This window comes from Clarias gariepinus, chromosome 20, assembly GCF_024256425.1.
Source record: "Clarias gariepinus isolate MV-2021 ecotype Netherlands chromosome 20, CGAR_prim_01v2, whole genome shotgun sequence".
Classification (NCBI taxonomy): domain Eukaryota; kingdom Metazoa; phylum Chordata; class Actinopteri; order Siluriformes; family Clariidae; genus Clarias; species Clarias gariepinus.
The window spans coordinates 16,674,902-16,691,694 of NC_071119.1; the positions used below are offsets into that span (position 1 = coordinate 16,674,902).

At 38.1% G+C, this 16,793-nt stretch overlaps 1 protein-coding gene and 1 long non-coding RNA gene across 5 annotated transcripts in view; one reads left to right on the forward strand and one right to left on the reverse strand.

Annotated features, from left to right (window-relative positions):
• Nucleotides 1-16,793, forward strand: part of slit1a (slit homolog 1a (Drosophila)) — an 87,461-nt gene that overhangs the window by 44,168 nt on the left and 26,500 nt on the right. For all 4 annotated transcript variants that reach the window (XM_053479996.1, XM_053479998.1, XM_053479997.1 and 1 more), the window contains exons 7-11: nucleotides 1,601-1,672; nucleotides 2,826-2,989; nucleotides 6,129-6,276; nucleotides 13,655-13,726; nucleotides 16,579-16,650. In XM_053479996.1, coding sequence (XP_053335971.1) covers nucleotides 1,601-1,672; nucleotides 2,826-2,989; nucleotides 6,129-6,276; nucleotides 13,655-13,726; nucleotides 16,579-16,650 — 528 coding nt within the window. The remainder of the gene's footprint in view (nucleotides 1-1,600; nucleotides 1,673-2,825; nucleotides 2,990-6,128; nucleotides 6,277-13,654; nucleotides 13,727-16,578; nucleotides 16,651-16,793) is intronic.
• Nucleotides 3,003-5,884, reverse strand: LOC128508602 (uncharacterized). Its single transcript, XR_008355934.1, has 3 exons — nucleotides 5,774-5,884; nucleotides 4,998-5,162; nucleotides 3,003-3,321 (listed from the first exon to the last, which is right to left on the reverse strand). It is a non-coding gene; the product is annotated as an uncharacterized LOC128508602 (long non-coding RNA).

Genomic DNA, 16,793 nt, shown 5'->3' on the forward strand with positions numbered 1-16,793 from the left:
AAAGGGCAAAGGCTGATGTGGAAATTTGGCTTGCACCAAGATATTAAAACCTGTCACTGCTGCATGAGAAAATATTTAAATCCATAAGGCAACAAGGCAATCCCTGAGAAACCACAAATGTGTTTGGAAGGTGAGGAAGGTCCACTGTTAATTCATGAATGTTTAAAATGTTAAAGTACAGGATTAGTATTACCTGGGGACCACATGTGATTTGTAATAATTGTGGAGGTTGTCTGTGATCTTAATCCTGTATGAATTGGCTGCAATGTCTGTAAATATAAAAAAAAGAAGTAAAAATTCCACCCACAAATGACCTACCATATCTTGCAGAACACAATGGTCCTGTCACAATATTAGTACGAAGTACCAGGCGAAGAATGTTGGAGTAAAAATATTTTGGGTGCTGTGCTGTGTCATATTGCTATACACCATACAACAATATAATGATAAAATCGCAGGCTTCGCTTATCACATGAAAAATTTCTAAATCACACGAGGTCCCTAGATAATTCTAATCCAATGCAAATAGGTCATTAGCCTATTAAATAATTCACACATTCGTTAAAATTTTATTTTTACACACTAATTGTTTTATTTATCGCTCTTTTTGACTTTTTCCAATTGTTTCCCTTTAAATCAATGCATCGATCTAAATCAAGAGATTCCTCCCTAGTAAAAAAAAAAGTGATTTTCTTAGGTTTCTGCGTAACTCTTCCATGGTCAGGATTTAACCGTTTATACTTATAACATACAACCACAAACTTGTTCCTCACCTCTGAGAGATACATTATAAAAAAAAAACATTATTTGACCGTCTTCAGATTCATTTATTATCATGTTTTGAGTCAAATGTTTACACATGGTAATCATGCGTTTATTACAGATGTGGTAAAAATCACTCTTTCCTTTAGCACAGAGATCTTTATCATAGATCATACATCTGACAGAAGCTGAGGTAGTGATTGGATTTTAGCCATATTGCTTTATATGGCTTTGTGGCTGTTTGTGTGGGTGGGAGTCTGTTTTCTTTGCGAGTATGTGTGGATTGTGACAGAGACCAGGGCTGATAAAATGACCTCCAGCAGAGGTCCATGTGAACAAAAGCGATCTCTGCTTCCTATTAGGAAATCATCACACCCTGCCAGACACGGATGGGACTTCATAGACCTACGTAAGCTCCCCAAGGCTTGCAAACAGACATTTTCCAAAAAGCAATTTCAAAATATTCGCACCTCTTAACATTCCTGGTTGGGTTGAATTTGCCATGTAATGCTCACAGTGTTTGTCTGTTGCTCCATGTTACTCTCCATCTGCAAGCGATGGGGTGTTACTCGCCCTCCAGTAGGGTGAAAGAGAGGCGGGTGATAAAAGAATAACAGGCGAGAAAAGTGATACCGGTAAAAAAAAAAAAAGTGTCTACAGCACAAATTAGACAATAGAAATAAGTGTAAAGTTAGAAAAAGAAGATCAGCAGTATAAAAGGGTCTAAGTTTGGACCAAATCTCATTGTTTTAAGTAAGCAGGGGCAATTATAGAAAGTGCTGTATGCTTTTTCCAAGGTGAATTTTAATTGCACATCTTCTTGCTTGATGTTTTACAGAACACTAAACAACAACAACATCAGTGCCATACCGGTATCGAGTTTTAACCACATGCCCAAGCTGAGGACGTTGTGAGTAAAACACACACACACACACAAACAAACATGGCTTATATGCCAATTCCAAGTCACTAAATCATATTCTCTTATTTAGTTTTTTTGCCTGCAGTCAAAGCAATACAGATGGTTGTGTGAAAACTGGTTGCATTTCTCGGCTTTTAGGATGTTTCTGTTTTACTGTAAATTCTAGTGAAAAATAACTGTGTACACACACACACACAACAGTAACTGTCTCCTAAGAAGCACCAATGTCTTATCTTCAAGCCAATGTTTAGGTCAGAACATGTTTGCTCATGTGTATCTGATCGCAGAAAGAGTTTTCAGTGTGACATACAGCAGACGTTTCAGACCACCTCTCATGACATACCACAAGAACAGATCACAGTATTAACTTTTAAGCAGCATGGAGTCTCTCTGGATCCTAATCCGCAACCTTTTATGACTTTTTTTTTTTTAATGTACTTAGAGTTCTTTTTTTTGGTCAGCTCAGCAGGCAGCTCAGCAGCTAGTGAAACCATTGTCCCACACTGCTTCGGGCCAGAAGATACACACTGTATCATTCCAAGGAGTCTTGGTGGGCAGCCATAGGCCGCACTAGGGTTTGTAGCCATGCCAGAAACCATTTCCTCAGTTGATCCTCGGAAGATTCTGAGCAAACAGCCCTAGAAATAAATACCCCCCTCTGACCCTATTGTGTATATATAATTAGAAAATGTGAATGCATGCTGAAATAAAGATGACTGCTTTCCCAAAATTTTATACACTTTAAAAAAAAAAAAAAAAACACTACCACCCACAATTTGAACTACAGTTTGGGTTTTTGCTCCTGATTACAAGAACATTAGACAGGATTGCTCAGGGTTTCTGTCACGAGATGTAATAGCCTTGAGGAAAGAATTGACAATAATAGTTTTAGTTGAATCCAGACGAGATTTTCTATTTATTATTATTTATTTCACACTAAGGACAAGGTGAAATGATGAAAATTCAGGTTTATATTTCCTGTGAGAATGAAATAAATTATGACAGTACTTTTAATAAAATTTTAATAATAGGCCAAACGGTATGAAACATGGTCAAGGTTATCTGTATTATACTGTTCTACGTGCGTTCTTTTATGAAGCTCTGAACCTTTTTCACTGTAATTGGACTTTCTTCCTTTTAGCCGTCTGCACTCAAATAACCTGAATTGCGACTGCCACCTATCCTGGTTGTCCCAGTGGCTGCGTCAGAGACCTACACTCGGCCTGTTCACTCAATGCTCGTCTCCACCACAGCTCCGCGGGATTAACGTGGCCGAGATCCAGAAACACGAATTCAGTTGTTCAGGTAACGCCCATTTTTAAACTACTTTTCCAAGCTTTTGTTCAGGCACATCCAGTTTAAACCTTCAGGGCCTCGTAGGTTTATTCTACTCACTGCTATCCAATGTTTACACTGTACACATTCATTAAAGCTAGCACTTTCAGCTAGCAGTCTTATTTGCTCACTCAGAATAAAGAAAAAAAATAACAATAACAATTGGAGATATGAGCTGGTGTTATCCAGACAAGTCCAGGGCTACAGGTAAACTCCTTCACTCCATTCTGAGGCTGTGTGAGAACATGTGGTGTACACAAGGTCATCTCTAGCAGATGTGATACAGAAGCTCTCAAACGCATCTGATTGTTTTGTAGAATAAGAGAATACGCAGGTTAATTCAGGCCAGCTTTTAAATCTTGAAAAGTTTAAACACTTAAAAAAAAATTACTAACAGTTGTTTGTCACTCCCTCTCATTATACCATCAATTATTTAGTGTCAAGCTTAAAAACAAATGCAGCCAAAATTTTGATGAGGCAGTTTGAATCCTGTTAGCATCCATCAAATACAGGCCGTAAAAAGCAGTCTCTCTGTTGCTCTCATATACTTCTACTACTGTTAGCATTGTAGCAAGTTTGGATGAACTTCACCCATGCAAAAAAAAAAAAAAAAAACAGGTTATATTCGGTTGCTTTTTATTTTTATTAATATATTTTCTTTTTCTTGATAATCTGCAATTACACTCACACCTTTGGGGCCACTGAGGCGTCAAGTCTAGAGACAACAGTTTTTGTTCTTAGGCCAAAAGGACAAGGTTCTGTTGGACAGAACTAGGCCTTGTATTAATTGCTCAGAGGAAGACCCATTAGCTGAGTTCAGGAAGATCATGAAGGTAGTGCAGGTTGGGGACTGAAAAACATTTTTACATGCCTTGTGGTTTTCACATAGGATTAGGATATTAGACAGGATATTAACATTTTAGCATTTATGGTCAGTGGGGACTGAGCTGCAGGTGAGATACAGAGCAGATGATAAATAAAATGCAGGGAAAAACACAACTGCAAATATGCTGAGTCATTGAAGCTGCAAAACCTATTGTTGTGTTTGTTTGTTTTTTTTTATCTTTGAGAGGCGATAAAACGAAGGTGACATGAATGCTGTTTGAGATACGGAAAAATTTAAGTGAAAAACTTTTAACTGTCATATTAATACTCATTATTATTACTATTATTATTATTATGCTCTAAGACCACAGTTTTGATAATAACAAACATTAGCATATTTTAGCATATTTGTGTCACTTATGTCCATCTTATTGCCTTGAAATCCCAATCCACAAGCCTCAAATATTCCTCTCTATCGCCTTATCAGACAGACTTAATCAGACAGACCGTGTCTCCAGAGCCCTGACCAGCGTATGAACTCGCAGTGTAAAGATCATTATTGTGCGACTCGCTGGCACACGAATGCATGTCCGCTGCACTGCTAACATGCAGGGAGATGTGTGTGTGCATGCTTATGCATGAGAAGACACCTGTGTGGGATTTAGGGTGGAAAGGGTGCATGAGCTACGGGATACGGTCCGGATCTTTATGTATTCCAATTCTTTTATTACACAAAAAGTGGAATACAGCCTTGTACTATCTCTTACTGTATCTATCTACTATTTCTTATTGTGTTTGTTTTATGACAATGAAGTGATTAATGCTGTATCTACATTCTATTGTCAGGGCCGTGACTAACAGCATGGTCTTTTGATAGGCTAAGCATTTAAGTAGCCGTAATCTGGTCAATGGGCCATGAACGTGTACCAGGAATTTCACTGTGTAATGCGTATGTGTACGACTCCACTCAATATGGCCAGACACACTGGGGAAAAGTGTTTGCCGTTTGGATAGATGGCGCCAGACGGGCGTACACACCTTTTGTTAAAGTGAGTAGTTGAATAATTCCAAATCTGTTTGTCCTACTTAATCTGGGGTCACTTGATAGGTGCTACATGGAAATAAACTAAAATTACCTTTATATTTATCTTACCATTGAAGAGTTGAAGGGCAGTGTGGTTCCCTTAGTGCTGCTTTTTTTCTTTTTGGCTTTGACTCTACCTCCTGCCATTCTCTAGCGCCCTTCTTCACTTCCCGTATGCCGGATGAGTTTCTCTGTTTATGAATTAACCAGTAGGCAGCCGGCACAACTAGAACTCTGTAAGAGAGAGAGAGAGAGAGAGAGAGAGAGAGGCAAATCAAATATTCATTGGTCGAAAGGCTCCCAAGGAACAGATTTGATATGCAGTGCAAATTAGGGCATTTAAAAGTCTGTTTTATTCGCTTTCTAGGTTAGGCTGTCTAGAGGGTATCAGAGTGCAGTGCTATCTTCTTATGACAGGTGCAGAGCAAAAAAAAAAAAAAAGTAGTAAGAGAGAAACACGGAGAGACGATTACAGTGGATGCATATTGCTGCGCCCTTTTCCTTCGGAGGCGTGGGATAAAGCGCTGAATTGTGGTGAGAAGCGCTGATTGTGCGTATTTCAAAGCGCTCCCTTGGGCGGTGGACTGCATTAATGCGTCTTTAATATGCAGCGTATCACACTAGAGGTGATTTGAGCTTGTCCTTGGCATTTCCAAGACACTAATACAACAGATTTTGTTCTGAAAGTAGTACAAACAATACATTCTGTTAAGGTTTAATTTTTACTTTACTCAAGTTCAATGTCAGTATTATCCTTTTTTTCCTCTCAGGCCTACAAGTAAGTGCTGGATGTTTGTAGTTGAATAACGTGGAACTTGTTGAACGGAAAAGGCTTAGCGCCGAACCTCATTTTTCCAGGGACTTGTCAAGACTAATGATGCCTCCAGCCAAAGCCACAATCCTCACAATCCTCTGTGGCCAGTGCTGAACTCTGGAGTTTGATCCTGTATATCATTGCCTTGCTGCTTAAACAAGAAAGGAAGAAGATTCACCATGGTCCTCCATACATATTTCTTTTATTTTTAATGTATGCCCTAATCATTTAGTATCTACTATATTCAGGCCAATGAGCAAATGTTAAACAAATATTTAATTCTGTAAACTTTTTGTGAATTCGTTCACATCATACATCAATTCACAGTATATTCACAGTATTCACAAAATAAAATTTATTATATTGCCTTGTGTTAATGCTTGCAGGTCATTCAGAGAATTCCAGTCCACAGACATGCAGTCTTGCCTCTGGCTCCTGTCCCACCATGTGCACCTGCAGCAATAATATAGTGGACTGCAGGGGTAAAGGACTAACGGCCATCCCAGCCAACCTGCCTGAAAACATGGCAGAAATGTGAGTATCACATGAGCTGAGATCAGTATTAACTACTACTACTGCTTCAGTCTTAGTGCTACTACTGACCGCTGTCATTTTACAGGACTGCTAAGTAGTAAATTATACTGAACTATGCTAGCGTAACTATATATTTAAAAAGACCAAGAATGGCTAAATATTATTCTAATATGTCCAGTCAACATTTACATATGAGGGAAGAATGAAAGCTAATAAAGATTTATGTATGGGGAAACATCCTGTCACTGTTCACATATTAAGAATCTAGTTGAATTTTCTTTTCAACTATCTTTTGATCTTCTTTGTTATTAATGTGATTACTGGCTTACTGAACAGCTTTCTCCTTAGGTTTTCTCAAAACCTCTAAAGGTTTTATTGAATTTGGAGTCTAATCACAGCTATGAAGTGGAAATGTACGCCCAAAACAATCCCCATATTTTACCCATTTTGTTTATGGTAGGCTCCAAGCGCACTCTTGGCTTTTCAGACTTCCCATAATGTACATACATCATCCTCAGGGAGTCTTAGCATCTGACTGTTCCCCTTTTGCCCTTTTCATGCAGTGAACATATGTGAGCAATTACTCTGGAACCGACAGTGGCTTATCTGCATGCAGATGTCGCCTAGGGCACGAAAGGCCGTACTTGTGATAACTGACTGCTTTAAGGAAATCTCTTATGATAATATCTTTATATTATGCAAGATTGTACATATAATTTTTTTATGTGCAGCATAGGTAAATTTGATCTATTTAAAATTCTAAAAATTAAATAGTCTTACATTTTTCTTTTATCTGGTTCAGATATCTGAAACACGAGCACACACACACACACACACACACACACAGACAAATTGTTTAACCATGATGTTCCTGACGTAAAGTAAATTTTTAAATCCCAGGCATTTTAATAGTACATTGAAGTTGTCAAAACAGATTTTCCAGACATTTGCCACTAAAACTAGGATTACTTAGAATTAAGTAGTAGACATAAATAATATCGTGGCGTCATGGTGGCATAGTGGTTAGCACTGTGGCCTTGCACTTCCTGTATAAAGGGTTTGAATCCTCTATGCGAAGTGTGTGTGTGTGTGTGTGTGTGTGTGTGTGTGTGTGTGTGTGTGTGTTTTGAGATGGTGGGGCCCCGTGCTTGGTAGGTTTCCTCTGGATACTCTGGTTTCCTCCCAGAGTGCAAAGACATACAGATTAGGTTAATTGAAATTTAGAATAATTAATCATAAATAGTGATAATATAATATTAGCTGAACATTGTATTTATTTATTTATGCAAAAAGTAAATGGAAAAAGTAAATGTCATGCTGAAACATCAGTGTGCTGTATACTGCTCTGATCAATTCATGAGAGCATGGTAAAATTAACCTCAGAAAATTGGAAACTAAAACCTGAACTAAGGAAGTTTGCTAAACTGCATTTACATTACATTACATTATTTATTTGGCAGAAGGATTTATCCAAAATGACTTACAACTGACCTGATGACATCAAGGATACAAATATGTTGGCATGGTCTCAGGATTCAAGCCCACAACCTTTGCGTTAGTTATCCAGATGGGTATCTACTGAGCTAACCCTAAAGTCCAGTAGGAAAGGGTTTTTTGATGGTAGTTGGTCAGGCTGGCTGATTTTTGATTTCACTTGATTGGACCTATATACAAGTCTCTCTCTCTCTCTCTTTCTCTGTGTATCTGTGTGTGTGTGTGTATATATATATATATATATATATATATATATATATATACACAGTATATATAGTATCTGTGTGTGTGTGTGTGTGTGTGTGTGTAATGGGTTTGAGACTAATTCGCACAGAATTTTAAGGAAAATGCAGATTTGAGAATTTTAACGTGCATGACTTTTGATAATATAACACCATAAAAATGCATTTTTGTTGTACTGCGCTCAGTAGAGGGTATAGTTTTGATGGGAAAAAAATATACAGTGTGTGTGTGTGTGTGTGTGTATATATATATACGTTATATGTTATTATATTATGATAATTAAATTGGCAGCATATATGTCATAAGGTTTACATATATTATTTATGTACATAAATTCCCAACAATTTTTTTTTTTTTTTTAAATACACATTTACCTCAGGAAACCTGGTAAATTAGTCCAATTAAATAAATTCATAAATAAAATATATTTAAACAAATAAATAAGCAAGCAAACAAACAATTTTTCAGTCAGCACAGATGCTAATAATTAGCTTCCAACACCTCAGGTAGCATGGAGCTAGTCAACGGTAGACAGCAGTACTATTATTTGGGCTAACTGGCTAAAGCTGTTATTTAACATACTGAATATTAAATATATTTAATAATTTTATATATTAAATGTATATAAAAAAATTCTTACCACAGCCACAGTTTGTATCATGAAGTTGCAGTGAAAGAATCGCCTCAATGAATCGATTCTTTGAGCCGAATCCTTGAATCGGTTAAATTGAACAATGGGATACATTTGAACAGCGTTTTGGTGGTTGGTACAGCAGATAAATAGTGGTCAATTACATCTGATATTAAATCTATCTATCTGTCTATCTATCTATTTATCTATCTATCTATCTGCTAAAATTTTAATAATCTTTCAGAATAAGCCAGTAAATTTGTTTAAAAGGCAAAAGTATAAGACAAATGTGTCAGAGACAGACTTTAGAGGAAGGCAAAAATTCCCAAAGAATCTTCAAATACAGTATTTCTATAGATTGGAGGCAGATGTTAGCTTTGCGATAGCCAAGATTTTTTTTATAGTTCTAAACTTTTTTTTAAACCCCTTTAACTATAAAATACATTTCACAGCACCCCCAACTACAGATGTTTATCATGAACATTATTTCATTTGTTTTAGATTTCCAGTTATTGGGGTTTGGATTAAACCCATTTAATTTGAGTAAGCAGTAAAACTGGCTAAGAGCGACACAAACTCGAAATTACTTTGATGGATTGTTTTTCCACTACTGTAACAAAATTAAATAAAAAAATAAAAAAATACAAACCCTGAGGCTGTACTTTGTGAACCGTTGATGCTCCCTGGAATACACTATGCAAATTCCTGCACTAGATTTAATTAAAGCATTTTAAACATATGTTATATTAATATCTATCATTCAATTTACTGTATATACCTAATACCTGTAACTCGGGACAGCAGAAAATAGCCAGATATTAATAAACCTGTCACAGTCGTCTTTATACAGTACTGCTTGGTGTGTATCAGGAGGAAAGTACTGTAAATTGCAGCTAAAGCTTTGGATCTCACTCATCAAGCTGAGGACATATCCCTAGAACAGGGTGGCCACGTTAGCAGCTCATTCATCCATCCACAGCCCAACATACACTAAGGAAATCATCATAGTGAAGAGAAACTCACAGTAGGCTAATACGGCCTTGGCTTGATTTCAATATTTTCTTGGCCACTAAGATACCCTGGATGTTTTGCTTTATTAATGTAGGAGTAAAAAGTGCAGAGTTGATTAAAATTTGGTTCGACTGTGAACATTATTATGTCAGCTTTACTGTGGGGTAATATAATTTAATAGATATTAATAAAATACTATTAGAGCTCTGACCGTAAGTGATGAAAGCTTGATGCGTGATGGGAGATATAAGCACATACCATAACAGGAATTTATATTTGTTTCAATGGCTTGGCACTGGCATTTGTCATTCTTCATATTTTTGTATTTTTCCTCATATTTAAAGAATTTTTAATACATGTTTTTAATAATATTTTTATTTAAAGGTGAGAGTGAAGAGGACATTGGACTGGTTTCTGCATTTCAGTTTAATTAAAAAACATGTTTAAAAATACATGCACGACATGGGTGTTGCTCAATAACCCTGACCCATTTTCAGCGTCTTGGCAACGTTGTTCCGAGGAGGTCAGAACTTTCCCAGGTGGCAAGAGAGCCCAGAAGAGGATGTTCACATTTGAAGTAGCTCTGGTTCTGTAAAGTCCTGTGGCCATCTCGATACCAGTGCTAATGTTATAACATACACTTCTACTTTTACAGAATAAGCTTTAGGACATTTTTCTTGCAGGAAAGTAAATGCTCAAAGAACCCTTGTTTTGTCCCAAAAATCATGTGTTCAGCCTGTGCTCACTCAGGTGGATCTACTTGTACTCCCAAACTAGTGTGTCTCTAGCCTCAGGCTTTCAGAAAATTGCTCATCCGTAGCTGTCCAGTGAGTCTTCTTTCTCGTCTGACCTTGAAATGTTTTCCAAATAAGTTAGGAAAATATGCCATATGGTATATGCGTTCCAACTTCAAAAAGAACAGAAAATCTTTGTCAGTGTGTTCCTTTTCGTGATGTGTTTATCATCAATTCAGTACAGTACAGATGTCCAGCATGTCTTAGTCCATGGCTTGTAAGGTTTGTTGAACTTCTTGCCCTCCCATGTCTCATGGCACCTCTAGGACTGCACCACCTAAACGCTCCGCTACCCGTACTTTATCCACCTTTCATAAGTCTCTACTCTTCTTTTGTTGCGCAATAGTTTTTAATTACAACAGGACTGCCATGCTTGCTCATGGCCTCGAAACAATCACAGAAGCCCAACAGTCATTATTTTTCTGCTTCCTGGTCTGGGCCTACGTGGGAGTGTGTTTGTAATGTCTATGATTACTTCAGATTGGGGGTTTCAAAAGCATGCTTTTTTTTTCAGACAGACTTGTTTTTGACAGTCTGATGTTATGCTGCTTTTTCAGCATAACTAGCCTTTACTTTTTGTCTTTTTTTGGGTACTTCAGCATGAAGCCAAGGGATCGTTATCAAGTTTCATATGATTTCTGACATACTCCCAGATTCATATTAGCAGAACACGACCACAACTGGGCAAATCAGGATGATACAAGTAGCAAATCAAAATCCGAGCTGATAAATGGCATGGCATGCATTGATTGTGCTCCCTTGATTATTTCATTCTTATTCATGCATTATTTTGGATGAGTGTCTCTCTTTTTGTTCCTTCTTGATTATCGGAGGCTCTGGGCAGCTTGTCTGTGGATAATCAATCCTGTCTTTGTCTAAGCTTTGTTCTAAGCCTTAATCAATTCCAATCTACCATCGTCCAAGCTTCTTTATTCATCACCTGATCTTTACATCATGACAGAATTTAAAGTCACCAAGTATTGATTTTGGGGAAGGGTGGAAGCCTCATTGCACAGTATAACCTATATTCATGCCTGAGAGTAGACATAAAAGCATTTTGGTAAAAGTGCGGTCCTGCTAAAGCGAATGTACAGTAGTAGGTCTAGTAAATTAGCGTGGAGGTAGATTTATAAGGTCTGAAAAGGCTGAAGAACAAAATATAATGCCTGGAAAAGAGTGGTTCAAATCATGAAAACCACAGGAATGTGCTTAACTCTGTCCTGTGGTTTGGAACCGTCCTCATCCGTGCAATTTAATGCACATTTCTTTAATTCCCACTAAATGAATCTTTGAAGTGGAATATTTCACTTAATTAAAAATTATGCAAGGCAGTCTTCACAGCCACCACTGTTATTCCATTAAAAATATCAGTAAGCTCCAATCTTCACTGAGAGCTCACATTTAAATGAAGCCACTGTTACCTTATCCATGAACAAAAATGTGCTTCTGTGGAGGAAACATTCCATAATCAGGCTTATTTATGCAAGCGGAGGCAGTTTTGTCCACATAGATGGTCTAGGTCAATTCACAGCTTTTAAAAGCACCCCTTTTAATAAGGCTTAGGGGGGATCAAGGACTAATGCCTTGTGGCAGAGGTGAAATGTATGGTCATTAAGCAAAAGCTTCTTAAGAAAAAAAAAATCAGACCAGCACGCACAGTCACTAATGGGACTCCCAAAACGCGAGAGAAATAAAGCTTTATTGCATTCCCGGACTTTTTCCAGCACAGCTGACGCTGATTAGAGTCGTCCATTTCGTAAAGATTCCGCAAAGGGATTTCCACACATGCGATCAATAACCTCTAAATGGTCTGAATTTGAGCCTTTGGTGCTCTCTGACTTGTCATTACACACCCTGCGCATAGGCATAGTTAGCCAGTGACATACGTAAATACAGTACACACAACTGAGTTAAAGAAGACATCAGTAAATCAGTACATCAACAGCGTCATTGTACGTACATAAGACGTTTTGTGTTACAGAAAGACAGGTATAATATGTGCATAATCACCGTGCATACACACTGCAGCAAAAGATATCTGTAAGTGTGTAATGACACAAACGCAGGTGCACACAGCTAAACCCATAGAGACAGATTCTGGACTTGCGACCCGGCAAGATTGATGGGGGGAACTGATTGTGTGTGGCTTAATACTAACTCTCTTAATGGCTGCCTGAGATGTAAAAAGAGGCCAGAACAACTTTTGGTTTCTAATGATGCCAGCAGTGTAGTGGTTTGAGGAATTTCAGATGGTTGAGACTCCAATTTGCTCAGGTTCCTGGTTTCAGTAACAGTAACAGTAACTAAACTCTGTCAGTCACTTGGCATTTCCTTGCTGAGTACGTACAGTACTGTACCTTTGTGTTTTTGTTTTTCCAACTTGTGCTGGAAAGACGAGGAGAAACATTGGCAATTCTTTTGTGTTGGGTTAGCAACCATCAGGTGCTCATTTGGCAAATTTCTACAGTGAGACATTGGGAATTTGGGGCGGAGGTTTAGTTAATTTAACCGTTTAACGCTTGCACTTAATAATGCTGTTCTTAACAAGGCTTGCATAGCCATAATGCCATTACTACCAGATTAAACTATGAACATACTGTAGCCCTACAGTTAATGGCGCCTTTGTAGACCAGACAAAATGACTCTCTCTAGAGTAAGCAATAATTTAATATACAGAACCATATGACGCTGTAGATACACTTCAGAAGGAAAGAGTTATGTGGTGATGTAGTGGGTTAAGACACCAACAGCTGGTCTTACAATGTAAGTGGAGCCTTTTGCTAACTTGCTCTACTGATTTTTATTCAGTCTAATTAGATCTAAAATATAATTTAGTTTTTTTTATGTGTGTGGATTTTGAGGTTTTTTTTTTTTTTCGATGAAATACCTTCAGAAATTGTATGAGCTGGTCCAAGGAGAGAGACCCGAGGCCAACAATGTCAGTTGAGAATGCAAATTACTTTCCCTTATTTCAAGTGTTTCTATGATTTTCATTGTCATTGTCACTGGCACAATAACTTGTTATTATGTAAATATGATCCAGTTGAGGCTGGGATAACAAGAAGCACCTGACCATTATGCAATCGGGCCGAGCGGCTGCATGTTAATGAGCTTTGTTGCCATGGTGTTCTTTGTTGTCTGGTTTTCTGACTTCCACCAATGTCCCTCTCTTCCACTCTCCCTTCTTTTTTCCCTCCTTCCACAGACGACTGGAACAAAACAGCATCAAGTCTGTCCCACCAGGAGCGTTTTCACCGTACAAGAAACTGCGCCGAATGTGAGTTTATTAATGCAAAATCACTGAAAAGAAGAATATACAGTAAATAATTTAGAATGTAATATTAACTTGTGCTTTTAAAATTACATAGATTGACAAAATTAAAGAACTATGCCTCTATTGGACGGCATCTAATACCTCAACAGCAAACAGTCAAAATAAACATGACAGCAAGACAAGACAAGGCTAGTTTTGTTACACTTTGCAGTTTTCCAGTGGTGCAGGATTTTATACAATCTTCTGGTTTAAGAAAATCCCTAATGCTATTATAATTTTAATCGTGCTGTTGAGAATGAATGATTTAAGCACAGAACAGATATTTATAAGCATTATGCATTATTATGTATTATGTTTAAATTTTATACTGTTATTATGTTTACATTTCTGCACAAAAGGCTGCATTACAGTTTGGAAAAAGGAATGATGCTACGGCACAAAACAGGGATTAAAATAAACAAACAGACAACTGATGGCACAAAATCCTTCAGAATTGTTGCTGGGATGCATTGACGTTTAATCACAGCAACAGCTTTTAAATGGATTTGTGTACACATTTGGTTTGTGTTTTCTCTTTCGTGCCATGATGTGATTTTTCCCCCAAAACTGGCAGCCTAAGACTGCTGAGAACATTAGCACCAAAGCATTTAGTTAAAGGCTCAGCGCTAACCATTGAACATAGAAACAGGTATGTCAAATGTAATCACGCCACTGTCAGTGCAAATGCACTAGAAAGCTCTTGGAAGATTAAGGGTGGCCCGGGGAAATCCAGTGATCAAGCTTGGGTCTGGAGATCCTCCATGACCAGTTAGCAGTGGACGACACTAAAATGAAAGACAGAAGCAAAAATAAATATCAAAGATATAAAAGAAACAAAGAAAGAAACATTAAGAACATACATTCAGACAACTTATAACTTCTCTTGTCAGTACATTTATATATTTTTTTCTATAAAGCACTGTATTCTATCAAATCCTGTCCACTTTCTAGGCTTGCCTGGAAGCATCCATGAATTTACGTCTTTCGAAATGAATTTCTTTCTCAGCAAAGAAATTTGAGAGGCTTGACTTCCTAACATATCCATCTTCCACCCAATCCATCTCTCATATTTGCTTACATTGTCTGAAATCTGTTTTCTATAAAGTGGACTCTTAAGTAGTAGGAATTCTATGACTAGAAGTCAGCCCTATTGCAGTGTTTGGGAATAATTATAGGTCATGAGGCAGGATTTGTTGGAATATGAGCAGGAAAAATGGATTAACCAAGATTATTTACAACCTTGAGTGTATTGATAGTTTAGTGATAGAGGCTAGTGTACTGAAGGCCCAAGTGATTGCACACTTCTGCCAGTCTATTAGGGAACATGGCTTATCTAGTCCAATTTCAAAAGTTTGTTTTAAAAAAAATCATGGCATTAGATAGAACAAGTTACAACAGTTCAGGCTCAACTCACTGTAACTTGTGCCCAGAAAGATTACTATCCATGGGAGGACAGGGATCCCAAATGGAAGATTCTAGACTCTATGGCCTGAATGACCTGAAGGAGCAGCCACATCCACAAAAACCTTGGCTTTTGCCTAGTTTTGGCCCTCAAATAGCAGCCGTGGGAAGAAGTAGAATTTCTTCTCTTTTTTTCTATTTCCGAGACCGCTCACTTGTCCTTCAGCGATGCATCGGCCCAGTAACCAAACGAGTCATGGCACTGCTTAATCTGTGTAAAAATAACACTCACACATTTCCCTCCCTTTATCCTGTCTGCTTTTTCAGCTGTCCCACTTGCCATAACAACTTTTCACCAGGATTGAAGGGTCCAAATGATCCACTAATATAAGGGTAGTAAAGAAAAAGTTTGTTCCTCAACATTCCTGTTGATACAAACCGCAACCCAGTTTAGAGTTGCCTACCAACTTCATGCACATCACAGTTATGGTCATAACTGTTGTTATTGTCACTTATTTTAACCATATTTGTGTCTTGGATTCAAACCCCCTCTGGCTAAAATGATTAGTTGGGGAAGGAAGAAGGTGATTGGCCAGATTAAGGACATATTATTCATCCTCAACAATGTGCAAGAAATCAGACTTAAGACTTCTGCCTGGAGACAAAATCCCAATGTACTTCAGATAATATTGATTTACGTGCCTGAGAGGAACCACAGTACATAATCTAAGTGAACAGCACATATTTGGCTGAAGGACTCAATACCACACGTCTGTAGTTGATTTAAACATATCCTCCTGACTTGAGTTGGGGTTGTTACCTAAATGTTCATTGAGAGGACAGCGTTTTCCCTTATACACTATTTCACAAGATGGACTGACAGAGCTTGAGCATTGTCCACGTTTTTTTCTTTCCTTCTGAGATGGTTTTTGAAGCACATTTAGCAGCAGCATTTTCTCGTCTAGGAAGCTCAGAGCACAAAGAATGCCCACTGTGGTTTTGACAGAGGGCCATGAACCTGTGGAGTTTGACAAGCTGTATTCCAGTATGAGAGAAAAGCCCTGCGTCTTTGTGCTATCCCACCTCAACACTCCGCCACTGGGCAGACAGGCTGAGTCAGCCAGAAACCATACCCTGGGCAAATGCATCCTCAGCCAACCCAGGCACAGTTCCCTGTGGGCAGCAACATAAATGGGTGCAGACTGGATGTCCCAAAAATGCCTCTTTCTTGTTAACTAGAGACTGATCAGATTGAGTAGAGACAGTTAAGGGTAGATTGTTGTTCCACTGGGGCTAAATGGTCTGACTCTACACGTCAGAGCACTTGTGGAGTGTCTTAGTCTGTTATTCTTTTTTCTGCCCTAATTCTCTGTAAATCTTTCTGTCTTGTTATCCTATTTTTCCCCTGTTTACAGAGACCTCAGCAACAACCAGATCTCTGAGATTGCTCCTGATGCGTTCCAAGGCCTGCGTTCTCTCAACTCTCTGTAAGTGTGTGTTGCTTGTCAAAATGTTTGTGTTGAATTTACCCGAAAGTCGACGCATCGTGTGGAGCCTAGATCGGCTTTTTGAGAGTAAACATTTGAGCTCATCAACAGCCAATCTAAGCATCTCAGCCTGACAGTTTAAA